This window comes from Enhydra lutris, unplaced genomic scaffold (assembly GCF_002288905.1).
Source record: "Enhydra lutris kenyoni isolate GAN:26980312 unplaced genomic scaffold, ASM228890v2 scaffoldscaffold9, whole genome shotgun sequence".
NCBI lineage: Eukaryota > Metazoa > Chordata > Mammalia > Carnivora > Mustelidae > Enhydra > Enhydra lutris.
This window is the reverse complement of record NW_019154093.1, coordinates 7,610,185-7,625,681: the sequence shown is the minus strand read 5'-3', so window position 1 is coordinate 7,625,681 and position 15,497 is coordinate 7,610,185. Positions and strand designations below refer to the sequence as shown.

The window sequence follows — 15,497 nt, the reverse complement described above, 5'->3', positions numbered from 1 at the left end:
AGAATGCTGCTCAGGTGTACTTCCCACTGGCCGTACAGTTTTTGCCCCAGGTACAAAACACAGTCAGCGTGGGCTTCTTCACTCTGCTCAAGCTGGGCCAGGCAACCCTCCCCCGCCCCTGCCCCAACTTTTAAAACTGCTACCTTATGTGATGGAGGTGTGTAATAACAGACTTCAGTAACCTAGTTAGGAATGGAAAAATGGATTCCGGACAGCTCCACGAGGCAAAATCATCTTAAACACATTTAAAGGAAAAAATGGGATGATGGCAAGTAGGGTAATGGATAGAGGTCAAGAGGAGGGGGGACCCAACACCCAGAAAGCCAGTCACTGAAGACTAAAAGATGCTTTATCACCCCTGTGATACGGTCCCTAACACACAACTGCTCAGTGACACGTAATTCCAAAAACAGGTGAACGTTATCAGCACTGAAACTTGGACAGCAGGAGAAATACAGGAGGGGCCTGTCCTGGTTCCAGAACATCCTCAGGAAGAGGGGTTAGGAGATGCCCCTTAGCCCACTAAAGCCCTGAGGTTCAAGGACTACATCTCACCTCGCAAGGTCCTCATCAAAAGAGTCCATCCGGACATTGACCTGGGCCTCTCGAGTAATGGAAAAGGAAGACTTCCCTGTGGAGAAGTCTCCTTTGGCTCCCAGCTTCTCTCGGCTCTCAGAGGTCTTTCTCGGGGGAGGTGACGAGCTTTTCTCCTGGACTGCTTTGTAAGCGGTCACTCGGAAATTCTTTTCAGGCACAAACCCCCTGTGCCCACTTTCGGTTCTCTTGGGCCCTCCCCGATCCTCCTTCTTGGATCTCTCTGAGAAGGATTCGTCCTCCAGCTCCTCTGTTTTCCTCTGCTTTTCCTTCCCTGGAGGTGCATATGCCAGGCCCTCCCATTTGCCGGCCTTCTCCTCGTCCTGGTTTCTGTTTGCCGCTGCTAGGGCTTTCGACATGAATTTGGGTTCATCGTCGAACTCCGATTCCTTCCTTCCCTTAGCTTTGTCCTTATCTTGGTCATCCATGTCTTCCTTATGGAAGTCTGCCATCTTCTTCTCAAAGTCATCTCGAAGCTTATACCTTTTGGGAGACTGGCTACCCCGAAAAGACTTGTCGGTATCCGTTTTGGGAGCAAATGGATCAGATTTCATTTTCGCATCACCCAAGCCCGTGTCAGAGAAGCTCCCTTTCTCTTTCATTTTCTCTTTATCGGTATTTGTTTGTTTCTGTTCCTTATCTTTTCCATTCTCTGTCTTCTGCTCATCTAGGTACCTATTTACAAAAACACAAGGGAGACACAAAAGAGGCCCTTTAAGCAACCTGATCTAAAACAGCACCATCTGGTCTTGTGTTTTTGATTCTTTGAACAAACATGTCTTGTGGATTCCAGTATTACCAAAGGACTTTCTACTTGATTACTTTCTAGTAATTTCTGAAAAGCAGCCTTTCACAGATCTATGAACTTGGATGCCATTTAAGAGAAAAATACACGGTCCATAGAGTTGTGTTACAAGAGCAACCCAAAAGAAAACAGCAAAGGTCATTTTTAGGATACTAAAAAACAAAAACCTACTTACCTGTAAGTGGTCTAGGAAAAAAAAAATTAAGGTCTTATCCAACCTTCACTCAGTCACTTAAAATCTGCTTTCAGCAAAGTTAACATAGAATGTTCAACCTTGGACTGATTTTGCTTTTATACAACTCACATTTGGAAATACAAGTCTCAAAAAGAGACTTCATGTTTGCTTCAAGTCACCTAGAAGATCTAAATATGAAATATACTGTGAACACAAATAAAAACAAAATACAAGTTAATTGGGGGAAGGGGACAGAAACCATCCTACTCGTTCTTATGGAAAAGCAGAGCTCATGCCCGAGTCTCCTAATGAGACTCCCAGTTCTGGAAGGGAACCACACCTACACTTTAAAGCAGAGTCACTGAAGATTGGAAAAGTGCACAGGCTGAACATCTCATCTGTACCATTAATGACGAAAGTCTAATCAAGTTATAGTGGCACCGCTTCGGCAAAGAAGAAATCGAAGGACAGCAGGACATCAAAGAATATGCTAATAAGAAGGAAATGGGGAGGGGGTGGAACCACCTGCCCAGTAAATCCCTCTTGACAACCTAGTCCCCATACAACTTCCCTGTTGCGTCTGTGCCATCCCAATCCATCCAACCACACAAACAAAGATTCAGGTTCCAACTCACCATGTCCCCCAGAGCAGAAAGACAGAAGCACGGTCACGTCCTCTCCTAACATGCAGCCTGGTCGGCTTCTACTGGGACACACACCCACCTTGTGATTTTAAAACAAGGGCTTCCTGGACTAAGCCTTGGGCTTTCCCATTCTGCCCAGTCTCAACTGGAGAGTGTGAGGGTACGAGGTGTAGCTCTTCACCATGATGGGCTGATGCCGATCGATCACAGTAGATGGTGGGTACTACAGGGTCTAACAGCTCCAATGGGCATTCATTTTGGCAAAGACCGTGTTTTTGATAGCTGACCCACAAATCTCTACTGTTCTCTGGCTTACATTGGTAGAATCCAAGGCAAATTTTATATGTGAAAACATCATTGCAGAGCAGTCTAAAACAGCTTTATGCTGCAATACAAATTCAGGAAGGTAGGAAAGCTAGAGTTAAGCTAAAGGTTTCCTTGGGTGGTGTTTTCAAGTTTGCTAATGCGAAGTTTAGGAAACAGGGATTACCTTATTACCATTCATCAGAGCTCTAACTGAGATCACATTACAATTAAGCTGCCAGCTGGGGAGGCAGGAACACCACCAGGGAGGGGAAACAAGACACTTGCCTCTTGGTGTAGGCTGCTCCTCCTGGAGCAGATGCCTCCTCCTTCTGAGACGAGCCATACGTGGAGCCAGTGGCCGGTGGACTCTTACCCACAGGGCTCTTTTTGGATGGACTCAAGGACCCAGAGCCATGATCGAATTGACCTTGGTGTGACCCAGCCTGGTACCCAGCACCACTCTGCAGAGTTGAGCCCATCTGGGACGTGTTGGAAAGCGGAGGGCTGGGTTTTGGCACAGGGCTTGGACGGGGTGAGCGCCGCCTCACCACCACCGACTGGAGTGGACTTTTAAGAGCAGGGCTTCGCTCCCGGGGGCTCAACTCAGAAACGGCAGAGGCCCGTGATGCAGAACCAGCACTGTATGTGGTGGCATCTGGCCATGCTTTCGAACTGTCAGATGCTTTTGTATCTTGAGAGGTGCCTCCAGAGAACGTCTGTTCCTTGGCCTCGTCTCCTTGGTTATCCCCAGCAGCCTGAGATGGCCGGCTATCCTTGGAAGAGGACTTTTTCTCCTTTGCTGACTTGCGCTTGGAAGATTCCACTCGGCTGTGGTTGGAGGAAGAACGAGAGGATGAGGAGCGCCTTGACCTGTCAGAGGAAGACTTATCGGAGTTTCTAGAATGGCTCCTGGATCTTGGTGAAGGGGACCTTCTCTTTGGGGACCGGGATCGGGAACGGCCCCGACGAGGACTATATGCTTGCCGGTAATTCTGCCAATTGGAGCGGTAGTTTCCATAGCCACCTCGGTTATACTGGCCCCACGGATAAAAGCCTCTGTTGCGCCCACGGAAATAATAGGGCCTTCTATAGCCTCTGTTGTGACCTCGGAAATCCCGATTCTGATACACTCTTGGGTGATTTCTCTCTCTGTTATGAGCTGGAGAATATGATCTGGAACGAGACCTAGAACTGAAAAGGGGGATGGGGGAAATATTTGAATTTTTGACAAAAGCCCTTTTATTTAAGAAATACCTGCCAACAAAGAGGTACAGTTTCAAACCTTGTTCTTAGGTATTTTATTTTCAGTTTTGTTCTCAAAGAAACAAACTTAAATATTTAATTCCACTGCTGACCCACATTAAGTGCAAACATACAGATAAAAATCATTTTCACCAACGATCCACTGAGACCGCTTCATTACTACCGCAGCACGTTTCATTTTTTTTTTTTTTACTGTAGCACATTTTAAACAGATATCAAATGTTCTTAATGTAGTAAGCTAAACAAAGGCATTTTGATTAAAGTATACAAGTTGCTTTGAGTTCCATAGTGGCTCTAACAGGTCCCCTACATCCCCGTAAGTCAGGAAGAACACAAGCTCGGGTCTGTAGACTTCGGGGCAGGCTGTGCAGGTCCTTCAGCCCCTCCACTGGTATAACCTTCTACTCCTCATCCCATTCAGCCCTCTCTGTCTGTGCAGGGTTACTTTCTTAGAGTCCACTACGACCTGGGATTGTAAATACGTAGTCCCAAGCAAAGAACACTTAAATAGGAACTTGGAGAATGCAATTTCCAAAGCTTAAAAGAATTCACTGAAATCGGGTCAGCAAAAAAACAAATAAATAATGCGGGTTTTTTTGTTTGTTTTGTTTTGTTTTGTTTTTACTGAGAACCTGGATATGGTCTCACTACTCAGGTCTGAGTTTCTGTTGCTGAATACAAGATCCTACCTGGGTGCCACAAGAGGGCACCATCTGATCACAAGACACCCAAGCACACAGGTTAACCTAAGAAAACTATAAAATCAGCCCTCTTCCCGCATCACCACCCACATTTCTTTCGAGCCAACCTAAAGCCTAGTGTTGTGTTCTTCTTCATTCAACAGTATGGAACCCTAATAGAGCAAAGGCACATTTCCAGAACCAGGAGGATTCAACAGCGACCGAACTTTGTAAAAATTTCATGCTTATGAATGCTAGGCTTGTCAATGCTAGGGGTCATGTTAGGGAGCTTCGAATGCTAGGGAACTTCGTTTCTATCAAAAAGCCAAAAACTGTTATCTGTTGGGTATAAAAATCCAGTGGGGTCCTTGTATACCCGATGTGCCTTGTCAACTGAGACACAGATCATTCACACTAACCACTACTCCTGAACAGTTAGATAAAAATATGTAAAATTATTAGAGAAGTCTTTCCAAAAATATTTTCTTCATATATAGTAGGATAAAAACCCTTTGGTTAATCAACAGAACTTTCCATATTAGACCTAACTAGGAACAGATACATTCTGTTTGCCTGTTTTATAAATAACTCCATTTAGCAAATGTGACAGGTCTTAACTAAACAATGGTGTTTTTAAAAAGAAACTTACATTTAATTTAATCTAAAGAAGATAAAGTGGAATTGGTCTTCCACTCCTTATTACCCATGGTGTTCAGGTTCTTTACCTACCCCAAGAACAACAGTGACTGGCAAAAATGCATCCTATTATTGGTTGTTAACGGTTACTATTAAAGTACAATTAAAAAACAAAAGCAAAAACTTACCTTCCATACTTTTCATTCGAAAACAGTAACAACATAAGAAAAGAAGGAAGAGGCAGATGCAGGCTATGAAACTGAACATGACCCGATTAAATGGCTATACTCGAGAGAGGTGATGCACCACCAGCACTAAGGAGGGTTTAATTCATGTTCCCATCCTCAGAGGCTACTGCTGCTTCTGTCACCAACTACTAGAGGGCCCTGTGGCATACTGCATCCAAAACCCGCAGTCACTGCACTGATGCAGGAACGTGAGTCTCTGCAGATTGCAAATGAAGTTATTTATGAGAAGTCACTTAAAAGGATACGGTCTGTGAAATACAAGGAAACAATCAATTTTCTCCAATTCTGTAGAACTCAGCAGTTAAGTTAATTTAAAGGCATGGTTTCTCAAACTCTCTGGATAGTATATTTTCCTTATAGGAGAGGGAAAATAAAAGAAAAAAAAATCATGGAACAAATAAGCCAGAAATAATAATTGAACATCCAGTGGCAAATTTATCTGTTTCTAAAAAACAGAGATGTCAGACTAGAATCGAATATAAAAACCTGTTTTTTAGTGGAGAAATTCCTTCAAGATAACAGTCTTCTCAGTATAAAAGACAGCACATAAAGTGGCTCTAGACCTACCCCCGCACATACTGCTCAAGATATTTTCCCCTCATTTGCCAAGTCAATGACCATGCCAAATAATCTGTAGAGGAAGAAGAGATCTGTCTAGACAGATCTGCCCAGAATCCCAGTTATCACAGATACTTCAGAGCTTGTTAGCATTTTTCACGCTGGTTTGTGTCAGTTCAATTTTGTCACTCAGTTTTGGTTGTATTAGCCTCTTGTTTTTGAGCCAGTTACTTGATTTCCATTCACTCAATTAAGTTTTAAAGTGTTACCTTTCAGAACCAACTGAGATAAACTGAAATTTAAATGGCCCAAATCTAAACTCTAGGTGCAAGGCAGGAGTTACAAAAAGCCACTGCTCAATCCCCTATCTTTTTTTTTTTTTTTTTTAAAGATTTTATTTATTCATTTGTCAGAGAGAGAGAGAGAGAGAGTGAGCACAGGCAGACAGAGTGGCAGAGGGAGAAGCAGGCTCCCTGCGGAGCAAGGAGCCCGATGCGGGACTCGATCCCAGGACGCCGGGATCATGACCTGAGCCGAAGGCAGCTGCTCAACCAACTGAGCCAGGCAGGCGTCCCTCAATCCCCTATCTTGATAGCAACTTCCTAAGGTAGATATAAATGTAGTTAGTGGGCTCCCTCTTCTTTTTCCGGAGAGGTGAAAGTTGGGATAGAAATTTACTTACATGGATTCTCACACAAATGGGCAACAACCTCTATTTAGCCTACGCTTGAACTAAGTTTGGTATAAAAATGCATGCCCAAAAACCAAAGAGGAGAGGAAAGGTTAGGACTCATTACCCTCAAGGTGTAATGTTATCTTTAAAAATAAAAAATCTAATGTTTCTTTTGTTTGAGGGAGAGACTCGTTATATTCTACCTTATTATCAGAATCATTAATATTTATGGCCGCCAACTTTTTATTCACCCTCTGGTCTGAAATTAATTTTCAAGGAGGTCTCTTAAAGATTCTGCTTAAGAATCAACTTGTTCTCATCGCTTCTTGGCCTTTTGGCTAGGATCAAGTGAAGAATTAACTTGTTCTTGTTGGGAGGAAAGGAAAAAAAATAAAAAAAAGAATCCCACCAACCGTCTCTTTAACACATTTTTAGGAATACTACAAGACTATGGGAATAAAGAATGCAGCTTAATAACTACTTTTCCTATGGTTTATTTTAAATTTCATAATCAGTTCATTTAACAAAAGAACTCTAGATACTCGTGAAATAAAGAATGGCGGGGGGAGGGGGGCTCAAAGGGTGAGACTGAGAAATTATCTCCCTGCCTGGTGCAATTCTGACAAAAATAACAAAACTGTGCACATTATCCCCCTTTGGTAGTTAAATACAACAACATTCACATGTAGAAACTTGTATATACTAAAAGGTTCTTGTCTACTCATAAAAGAAAATTAGAACAGTTTTAAAGACTAAAAAACCCAACTCCCAACACATGAAAAGAGGAAAAGCGTTGGAGGGTTAGCATCCTATTCTAAGACATAACTGCAATAGGGAAATCCACCTAAAGATGTCAATACTGGCTAAATTAAAGAATACTGGCAACAAATTAAAAAAATTCTTTGTACACTTAGGCACAGTGATGTCTACAAGAGTGACTTTTGGAGAGCTTTGCTGTGGTTTACCAGACAGACACCGTTTATTAGTAACTGGCACATCGGGTATATGCAAACGATTCCCATTAAGTTTTTAAGGTTTAATTATGTTAGAGTTAATAAGGTTGCTTTCCTCACAATGTCGGTCATACTATTAATCCTCTTAGCTATCTTTTCTTTGCCGATGATGCATATAAACTTTGGTCCAAAGCCTCCAGAAATACTCCAGGAAAAAACAATCAGGTGTAGAGATTTGAAGCAAGAAGCTCAGATAAAAACAAAATGCTCTTTCTTCCAAAGTAGATGAGAAATAGTGCATGCTGGCAAAGGAGAAAAGGAATTAGGCAAACAGCACGGCACTCAACGCGTGATTTGGATTCGCAGTGTTTCAAGAAACCTGTAATATCTTACAGCCCATTATCCCTCTGCCTTAAGCCAACCCATTCCAACTGAAACTCACAGAAAGAATCCAGCAAAAGCTCTTCAGACACCCACAATGATAGATGCAATGGTTATCCTGATACACAATCACATCCCCTTACCTCAGTCTGCGCTTCCTTGAACGAGAGACAGATCGACTTCGGGACCGAGACTTGGAAAATGAACGAGAACGAGATCTTGATGCAGATCTTGAGCGAGAAGAGCGAGATCCAGACTTGGATTTGTTTGTTTTTGACATCTCTGAAGAGAAGGTCACTTTTCAGTTACGCCTAAAAATAAGAAAACAGATTCAAACAAATGAGGGAATACCTCTGCAAACTTGAACTTCTCTGGACACTTAGAAACAATTAAACACACACACCACACACACACAAAACAACTGATTAAAAACACTTTGCCCTTTTACCAAGAGGGATTTCTATGTTAACTGTACTTCAATTAAAAAGAAAACTTTTTTTTAGGGGCACCTGGCTGACTCCGTTGTTAGAGCACGCAACACTTGATCTCAGGGTTTGTGAGTTTGAGTACCGTGTTGGGCCTGGAGCCTACTTTAAAAAAAAAAAAAATTTCTTTTTAAAGGAGGGATTTCTAAGCAGTACAGTCCCAAACAGTTCAAGCCACAGCAACAAATGGAAAATCTGACCTGTAGCCCTGATTTGGGAACAAAATGAAACACTGACAACAGTGAGGGGAGCTACCAATGATTTGGTAAATACAGTCTTTTGTCAATAAGCAGACAAATTTTTCAGACTAAGTCAACTGTTAAAAGTATTGAGACCTGAGGCAGGTTTCCCAATTCTAAGAAAGAAAACCCTATGCAATGGGATCTTGGTTACTAAGTATATGGCAACATCTGACCATTTTCTACTCCCTGGGCCTTAAAGTCATGAGGCAAACCCATAATACTTAATTCCAAGAAAAAGATGATGAAAGTGTCACAGAACAACAAATGGGACTGGGGAAAACTGACAGCTACATGCAAAAGAATGAAACCGGATGACTTTCTTCTTATACCACACACAAAAATAACTCAAAATGGATTAAAAGGACCTAAATGTGAGACCTCAAACCCTAAAAATCCTAAAAGAGAGCACAGGTAGTAATTTCTCTGACACTGGCTATAGCAACATTGTTCTAGATGGGCCTCCTGAGATGAGGGGAAACAAAAGCAAAAATAAGCTATTGGGACTCCATCAAAATAAAGAGCTTCTCCACAGTGAAGCAAACAATTAATAAAACAAAAAGACAACCTACTGAATAAGAGAAGAGATCTGCAAATAATTTATGTGATAAGTAGTATCCAAAATATACAAAGAACTCATACAACACACACACACACAAACACACACAACCATTAAAAAATGGGCAGAAGAGGGGCTCTTGGGTGGCTCAGTGGGTTAAAAGCCTCTGCCTTCGGCTTGGGTCATGATCCCAGAGTCCTGGGATCGAGCCCCGCATTGAGCCCCGAATCGGGCTCTCTGCTCAGCAGGGAGCCTGCTTCCCCTCTCTCTCTGCCTGCCTCTCTGCCTACCTGTGATCTGTCAAATCAATAAATAAAATCTTAAAAAAAAAAAATGGGCAGAAGACAGAACATATTTCTCCAAAGACATACAGATGGCCAAGAGACAAAGGAAAAGATGCCCAACATCACTCATCATCAGGGAAATGCACATCGAAAACCACAGCGAGGTATCACCTCACCCCTGTGAGAATGGGTAAAATCAAAAACACTAGAAACAACAAGGGTAGGTGAGGATATGGGGAAAAAGGAACCCTCGTGTGCTGTGATGGGAATGCAAGCTGGTGCAGTCACTGCGGAAAACGTACAGAGGAGGCTGCTCAAAAAAATTAAAAATAGACTTACCATATGATTGAGTAATTCCACTACTGGTTATTTACCCTAAGAATATGAACACACTAATTCAAAAAGACCTGGGCACCTCTATGTTTATTGCAGTATAATTTAAAACAGCTAACATATGGAAATAACCCAAGTGTCCATGGACAACAGATGGCTAAAACGATGTGGATGAGGCACCCGGGTGGCTCAGTGGGTTAAGCATCTCACTCTTGATTTCGGCTCAGGTTATGATCTCAGGGTCTTGGGCTCCGCGCTCAGTGGACAGGCTGCTTGAGACTCCCTCTCCCTCTGCCCCTCCCCCACCCACCTTCTCTCCAAATAAATAAATAAATAAATAAATAAATCTATCTCTAAACAAAATGTATCATCAAATACTCTAATACCAGGTGGCATGGACTACATCCTGTAAAATACAGAGTAACTCTAATACCACGGTGGCATGGACTACATCCTGTAAAATACAGAGTATCAATCCATAAACACAGTACTAAGGTAATTTATAAAGGGAAGAGCTGTCACTTTCCTTTACCTCTTCTTTAGCATCAAGAAGGTCAACCTTCTTTCAGGTTTCCCGTGAAAAAACAAAATTGCCTTTTCCTTTTCTTTCCTCCCCCGCAGGAATGAATAGAGAGCCTCAGAGCTGCCCTGACAAGTTTGCTGGGTTTGGTCTGCAAGGTACGCTACATCAAGCCAACTCACATACCCTCCTTTATACCCTACTACAACTCTGGGCATCTTCCAAGGAGCAAGAAGTTGAAGTGCTACAGCACGTGTCTATCAAAGACCAGGAAGAACAAGGGCTCTGTCAAAACCCACAAAGCTAGTTAACAGCCAAACCAAGCCAAAATTCCAGAGCTTATTCTACCACACATCCCTGCCTCACTGCTTTGCTTAAGAGTCTCTTCTGATGCCGTCCTGGCTTGGGAAAGGAAAATGATTATCAGCAAACATTTCACCCTCCCTTACCTCTTGGATTTTGTTATTCAGATCTCAGCTCAAAAGCCATCTCCTCAGAGGTTTGCCCAACCACACAATCAAAAGTAGCCACCCAGTCCTTCTCTAGGGTACTCCAGGTTATAGGGGAAATAACCATAACCATGAAAAAGAGACCTGATTTAGAGAATGACAGAGAAACTGCTAGGAAGCCAGAGACAAAGGGTAGTGAGTAAGACATTGCCAAATGAGGATGCCAAAGACCTAGATAGTCTAAACCCTGGCGAAGGGACTGAACTGCTGTGTGCTTCAGCAAGGTCAAAGGGCTTTCCACCTGAAGCTATTTTTTGGCAGTGGCGTCATTATGCAAAGCCAGGATAGAGGATTAAGTTATTCAGGGATAGGAGGTGGAGGTGTAACCAAGCAATTTATAGAAATTAAGTACAGAAAATGCGTTTTGTCTTTCTGGTCAGCCTTCAGGATGTTTTGGGTTTTTCGGGGTTCAGTCCTGCAGAATGGCTTTTTTCTGTCACAAGTTTAGGGCTATCTTTGCCTCACAACATCTCTGCCCAATCTTTAATTTAAGCTTGAGCAAGAAATGAAAATCCTTTTGGATTATTCACACAACAGGTGGACAATATCAGACTTTAAAAAGAAAAAGTTCAGGGAAAGAAAGTGGCAAGTTAGTGTCAAAGGAAATGCTCATTTCAACCCCCAGAAATCAGAAAATTAAGAAGCTAATTTTCAGGGGCACCTGGGTAGCTCAAATGGTTAAGCATCAGCCTTCACCTCAGGTCATGATCTCCAGGTCCTGGGATTGAGCCCTGCGTTGGGCTCCCTGCTCAGTGGGAAGTCTGTGCTCTCTCAAATGAATAACTAAAATATTTTTTTTAAGATTTTATTTATTTATACTTGAGAGAGAGAGATCACAAGCAGAGAGCAGGGGAGGGGCTCGATCCCAGAACCCCTGAATCATGACCTGACCCGAACCCAGGTACCCCTCAAATGAATAAAACCTTTTTTTAAAAAAAAAAAAAAGCTAATTTTCATTAAGAAGAAAATGTTGTTACCTAAATACAGGCAGAGCCAAACTTAACATTTCTACATGTATTAAACTTATTAGAATTGATAAGTATGCTTAAGAGTCACAATATTGTGATACCACCCTCACTCCCACTCCTGGAACTTTTAAAATGTGAACTGAAACTAATTTGAAAAACATCATTATACCATGAGAAGTGGAATAACTTTGGAGGATACAAAAACACAGCTGGAAATAAATCAATGAATCATTTAACTTGCTAAGCTAGTGGATAAACACTTAAAATTAAAGCGGATCTGGGGTGCCTGGGTGGCTGAGTCAGTTAAGTATCATTCAGCTCAGGTCATGATCTCCAAAACTGTGAGACTGACATGACTGTGTGTGGAGCCTGCTTGAGAGTCTGTCTCTCCCTCTGCCTCACCCCCCTCCTTAAAAAAAAAAAAAACGTAAACCAGATTTGATCCTTGCCTTCATGGAGCTTATAGTCTAGAGGTGCTGAGAGACAACAAATATGCATCCAACCAAAAATGTAATTACAAATTCTGGTAGGTACTACAAGACAAAGATGATATAATGTTAAAGTTATACAGTACAGTAGTGACGTACTTAGATAAGATGGTCAAGAGGTGGTATTTAAGCTGTCACCTAAAGACTATCAAAGATCAAGTTACATGAAGAGAAAGGGAAAGGAAGTGTCCAAAAGACAGTAAGTTTTTTCCTCTCTCTTTTTAAAGATTTTATTTATTTATTTGACAGAGACAGACACAGTGAGAAAGGGAACACAAGCAGGGGGTGTGGAAGAGGGAGAAGCAGGCTTCCTGCTGAACAGAGAGCCTGATGTGGCGCTCAATCCCAGGACCCTGGGAACACAACCTGAGCAAAAGGCAGATGCCTAACGACTGAGCCACCCAGGCGCCCCAAGTTTTTTCTCTTGATATACATACATAAACTTCTTAGTATAAGATAGGGATGACTGTAAGAAAAGCCATTTGATCAAATAAGTAAAGTCCATTCAAAACAACTCTCAATTCTCTTTTGAAGACTTTTAGATGTCACCGTGATTACACATACCCTTTCCTCTATCATTTCTTCCATGTCCATGTCCTACAAATATATTGGCAAGTGAGAAAAACAAACACCTCCGTGCAAATCAATGTGGCACCTTTTCACATGTTATGGGTACCGAGCATCTGATTTCTGTTCAAACCAGAATTTCCCCAAAAAGAAGTTTTGCTTCTTCATCAAAGCCCCCCATTCCTGGAGAGGCTGTTTCATTTAGAATATTATAAAACAAGGGGCGCCTGGGTGGCTCAGTGGGTTAAGCCGCTGCCTTCGGCTCAGGTCATGATCTCGGGATCCTGGGATCGAGTCCCGCATCGGGCTCTCTGCTCAGTAGGGAGCCTGCTTCCCTCTCTCTGCCTGCCTCTCTGTCTACTTGTGATCTCTGTCAAATAAATAAATAAATAAAATCTTAAAAAAAAAAAAAAAAAAGAATATTATAAAACAAGTCAGGTCCCTACAGAAGGACTATGGTATAACATGGGCTCAGGGGAAAACATGTCCCCTCAAACACAATTTGGGTAAAACCATCTCACATTTAAGGTAAGACAGTCATGCTCCTACACCAGATTATAAAAGAATCCAACAACTGAACAAGTAGCAATCAATAGTTATAATTAAGTGCCCAGCATGTTAAGGATGCAGAAATATAGGACCTGATTCCTCACCTCCTATAGTCAGGGGCCTGGTATGATCGAGTCTCAAACTCTCCAACACTCTTCAGACAATGTGGTATCATATCCCCATTATTACCTTGTTAATGTCAATTCGTTGTGTCTTCCTTCACTGGGATACTCAGAGCTTAAGAATAAGTCTACAGGGACGCCTGGGTGGCTCAGTTGGTTAAGCAGCTGCCTTTGGCTCAGGTCATGATCCCAGCATCCTGGGATCGAGTCCCACATCGGGCTCCTTGCTCATCAGGGAGCCTGCTTCTCCCTCTGCCTCTGCCTGCCATTCTGTCTGCCTGTGCTTGCTCTCTCTCCCTCTCTCTCTCTCTGACGAAAAAAAAAAATCTTTAAAAAAAAAAAAAAAAAAAAAAAGAATAAGTCTACAAAGGTGGCCTAATATAGACTATTACTGCATCTGAAAATTTCTTTCTGGAAAGCCATACAAAGCACACACTGGCCTGAGTCTCAAGTCACTAAACCCGGATGTCTTTTCTCATACACCCTTCCGCAAGACAGACCTCTCCTATACCCTGTATGTATTTACACTATTGTTTTCGTTCTTTTCTCCTCCAATCTTTCCTTTAAAACCCAAGAGAAGAATTTCAAACACCCTTTTGAAATCACTTCAGATACGAACCTGTTACTTGGAGCTAAGGTTCCCTTTAAGCTGTTCCTGCAGAGCCACCTGAGAGCACAGGTCCCAGAGCCATCAGCTCTTTCAAAGCCCAAGCCTTCTCCACCAGAACCATTTCTCTAATTACCAAGCAGATCAATGGGCCTTGGAAGAACAGATGCATTTTATTTAAAATGAAGATCTTAAGATACATAATTATATGGCTTTTATATCATTAAAATACATCTTACTTTTCAACCCCAAAACAAGAGTATTAGCAGACAAAGCCAAAGCAAACTTCTCTAAATCAAACTCTCAACGAGGGGCGCCTAGGTGGCTCAGTGGGTTAAGGCCTCTGCCTTCGGCTCGGGTCATGATATCAGGGTCCTGGGATCGAGCCCCGCATCGGGCTCTCCGCTCAGCAGGGAGCCTGCTTCCCTTCCTCTCTGTCTGCCTCTCTGCCTACTTGTGATCTCTCTCTGTCAAATAAATAAATAAAAATCTTTTTTTTTTAAAGATTTTTATTTATTTATTTGACAGGTAGAGATCACAAGTAGGCAGAGAGGCAGGCAGAGACAGTGAGGAGGAAGCAGGCTCCCTGCTGAGCGGAGAGCCCGATGCAGGGCTGGATCCCAGGACCCTGGGATCATGACCCGAGCCGAAGGCAGAGGCTTTAACCCACTGAGCCACCCAGGCGCCCCAATAAATAAAATCTTTAAAAAAAAAAAAAAACTCTCAACGATAAGGAAGAATTAAATTATTCCTTTTCCCTTCTCACCCCAGATTAAGTTTGTTTTCACTGTCCCTAGTAATTACGCCAGCATTATCTTGGCAATTGTTAGGTATCTGCTGAATTCACCAGAATAAACATTATGGGAGTATTTATCCCATGGCCAGAACCCTGCAGGTAGCCTGAGAGGTCACACTTGTCAGGACTTTGGGTTCCTAAAACTAAGTAGTTCCAAATATAACCTCAAAACACTAAGGTTGGGGTTCCAACCTTAGCAGCACCAAATGACCAAGCTATATATACACCATACAACTACCCTTCAATCCATAAATACTTGGTTCGTATTTTAAGTCTTCTTAGACTTTACCTTTATAGAAAAAGGATTTACTAGTCAAGTAAACAAAAACTAAAGGCAAACATACTACCACCTGAAACAAAATGGTAACATCAAGCCAACCCAAAGCCTTCCTACTAAGTCCTTTAAAGCTATCGATACCCACGGACAGAGAGGGAAATGGAGTTGGCTGAGGGACTAATGCACGCCCGTGATGAACAGTCTGATCTCTGGCTATCTGCATCTACACTGCCTGAAGGGCTCCCCCGCTGTAATTTCATGTCTAGAGAGGGCTTTGC

General features: G+C 42.4%; 1 protein-coding gene across 3 annotated transcripts in view; it reads right to left on the bottom strand.

Annotated features, from left to right (window-relative positions):
• LOC111142849 (thyroid hormone receptor associated protein 3) overlaps positions 1 to 15,497 on the bottom strand; it is a 73,818-nt gene that overhangs the window by 11,509 nt on the left and 46,812 nt on the right. For all 3 annotated transcript variants that reach the window (XM_022496194.1, XM_022496196.1, XM_022496195.1), the window contains exons 3-5: positions 8,060 to 8,227; positions 2,810 to 3,715; positions 556 to 1,269 (exon numbers count right to left, since the gene is read on the bottom strand). In XM_022496194.1, coding sequence (XP_022351902.1) covers positions 556 to 1,269; positions 2,810 to 3,715; positions 8,060 to 8,196 — 1,757 coding nt within the window. In that variant the 5' untranslated portion in view covers positions 8,197 to 8,227. The remainder of the gene's footprint in view (positions 1 to 555; positions 1,270 to 2,809; positions 3,716 to 8,059; positions 8,228 to 15,497) is intronic.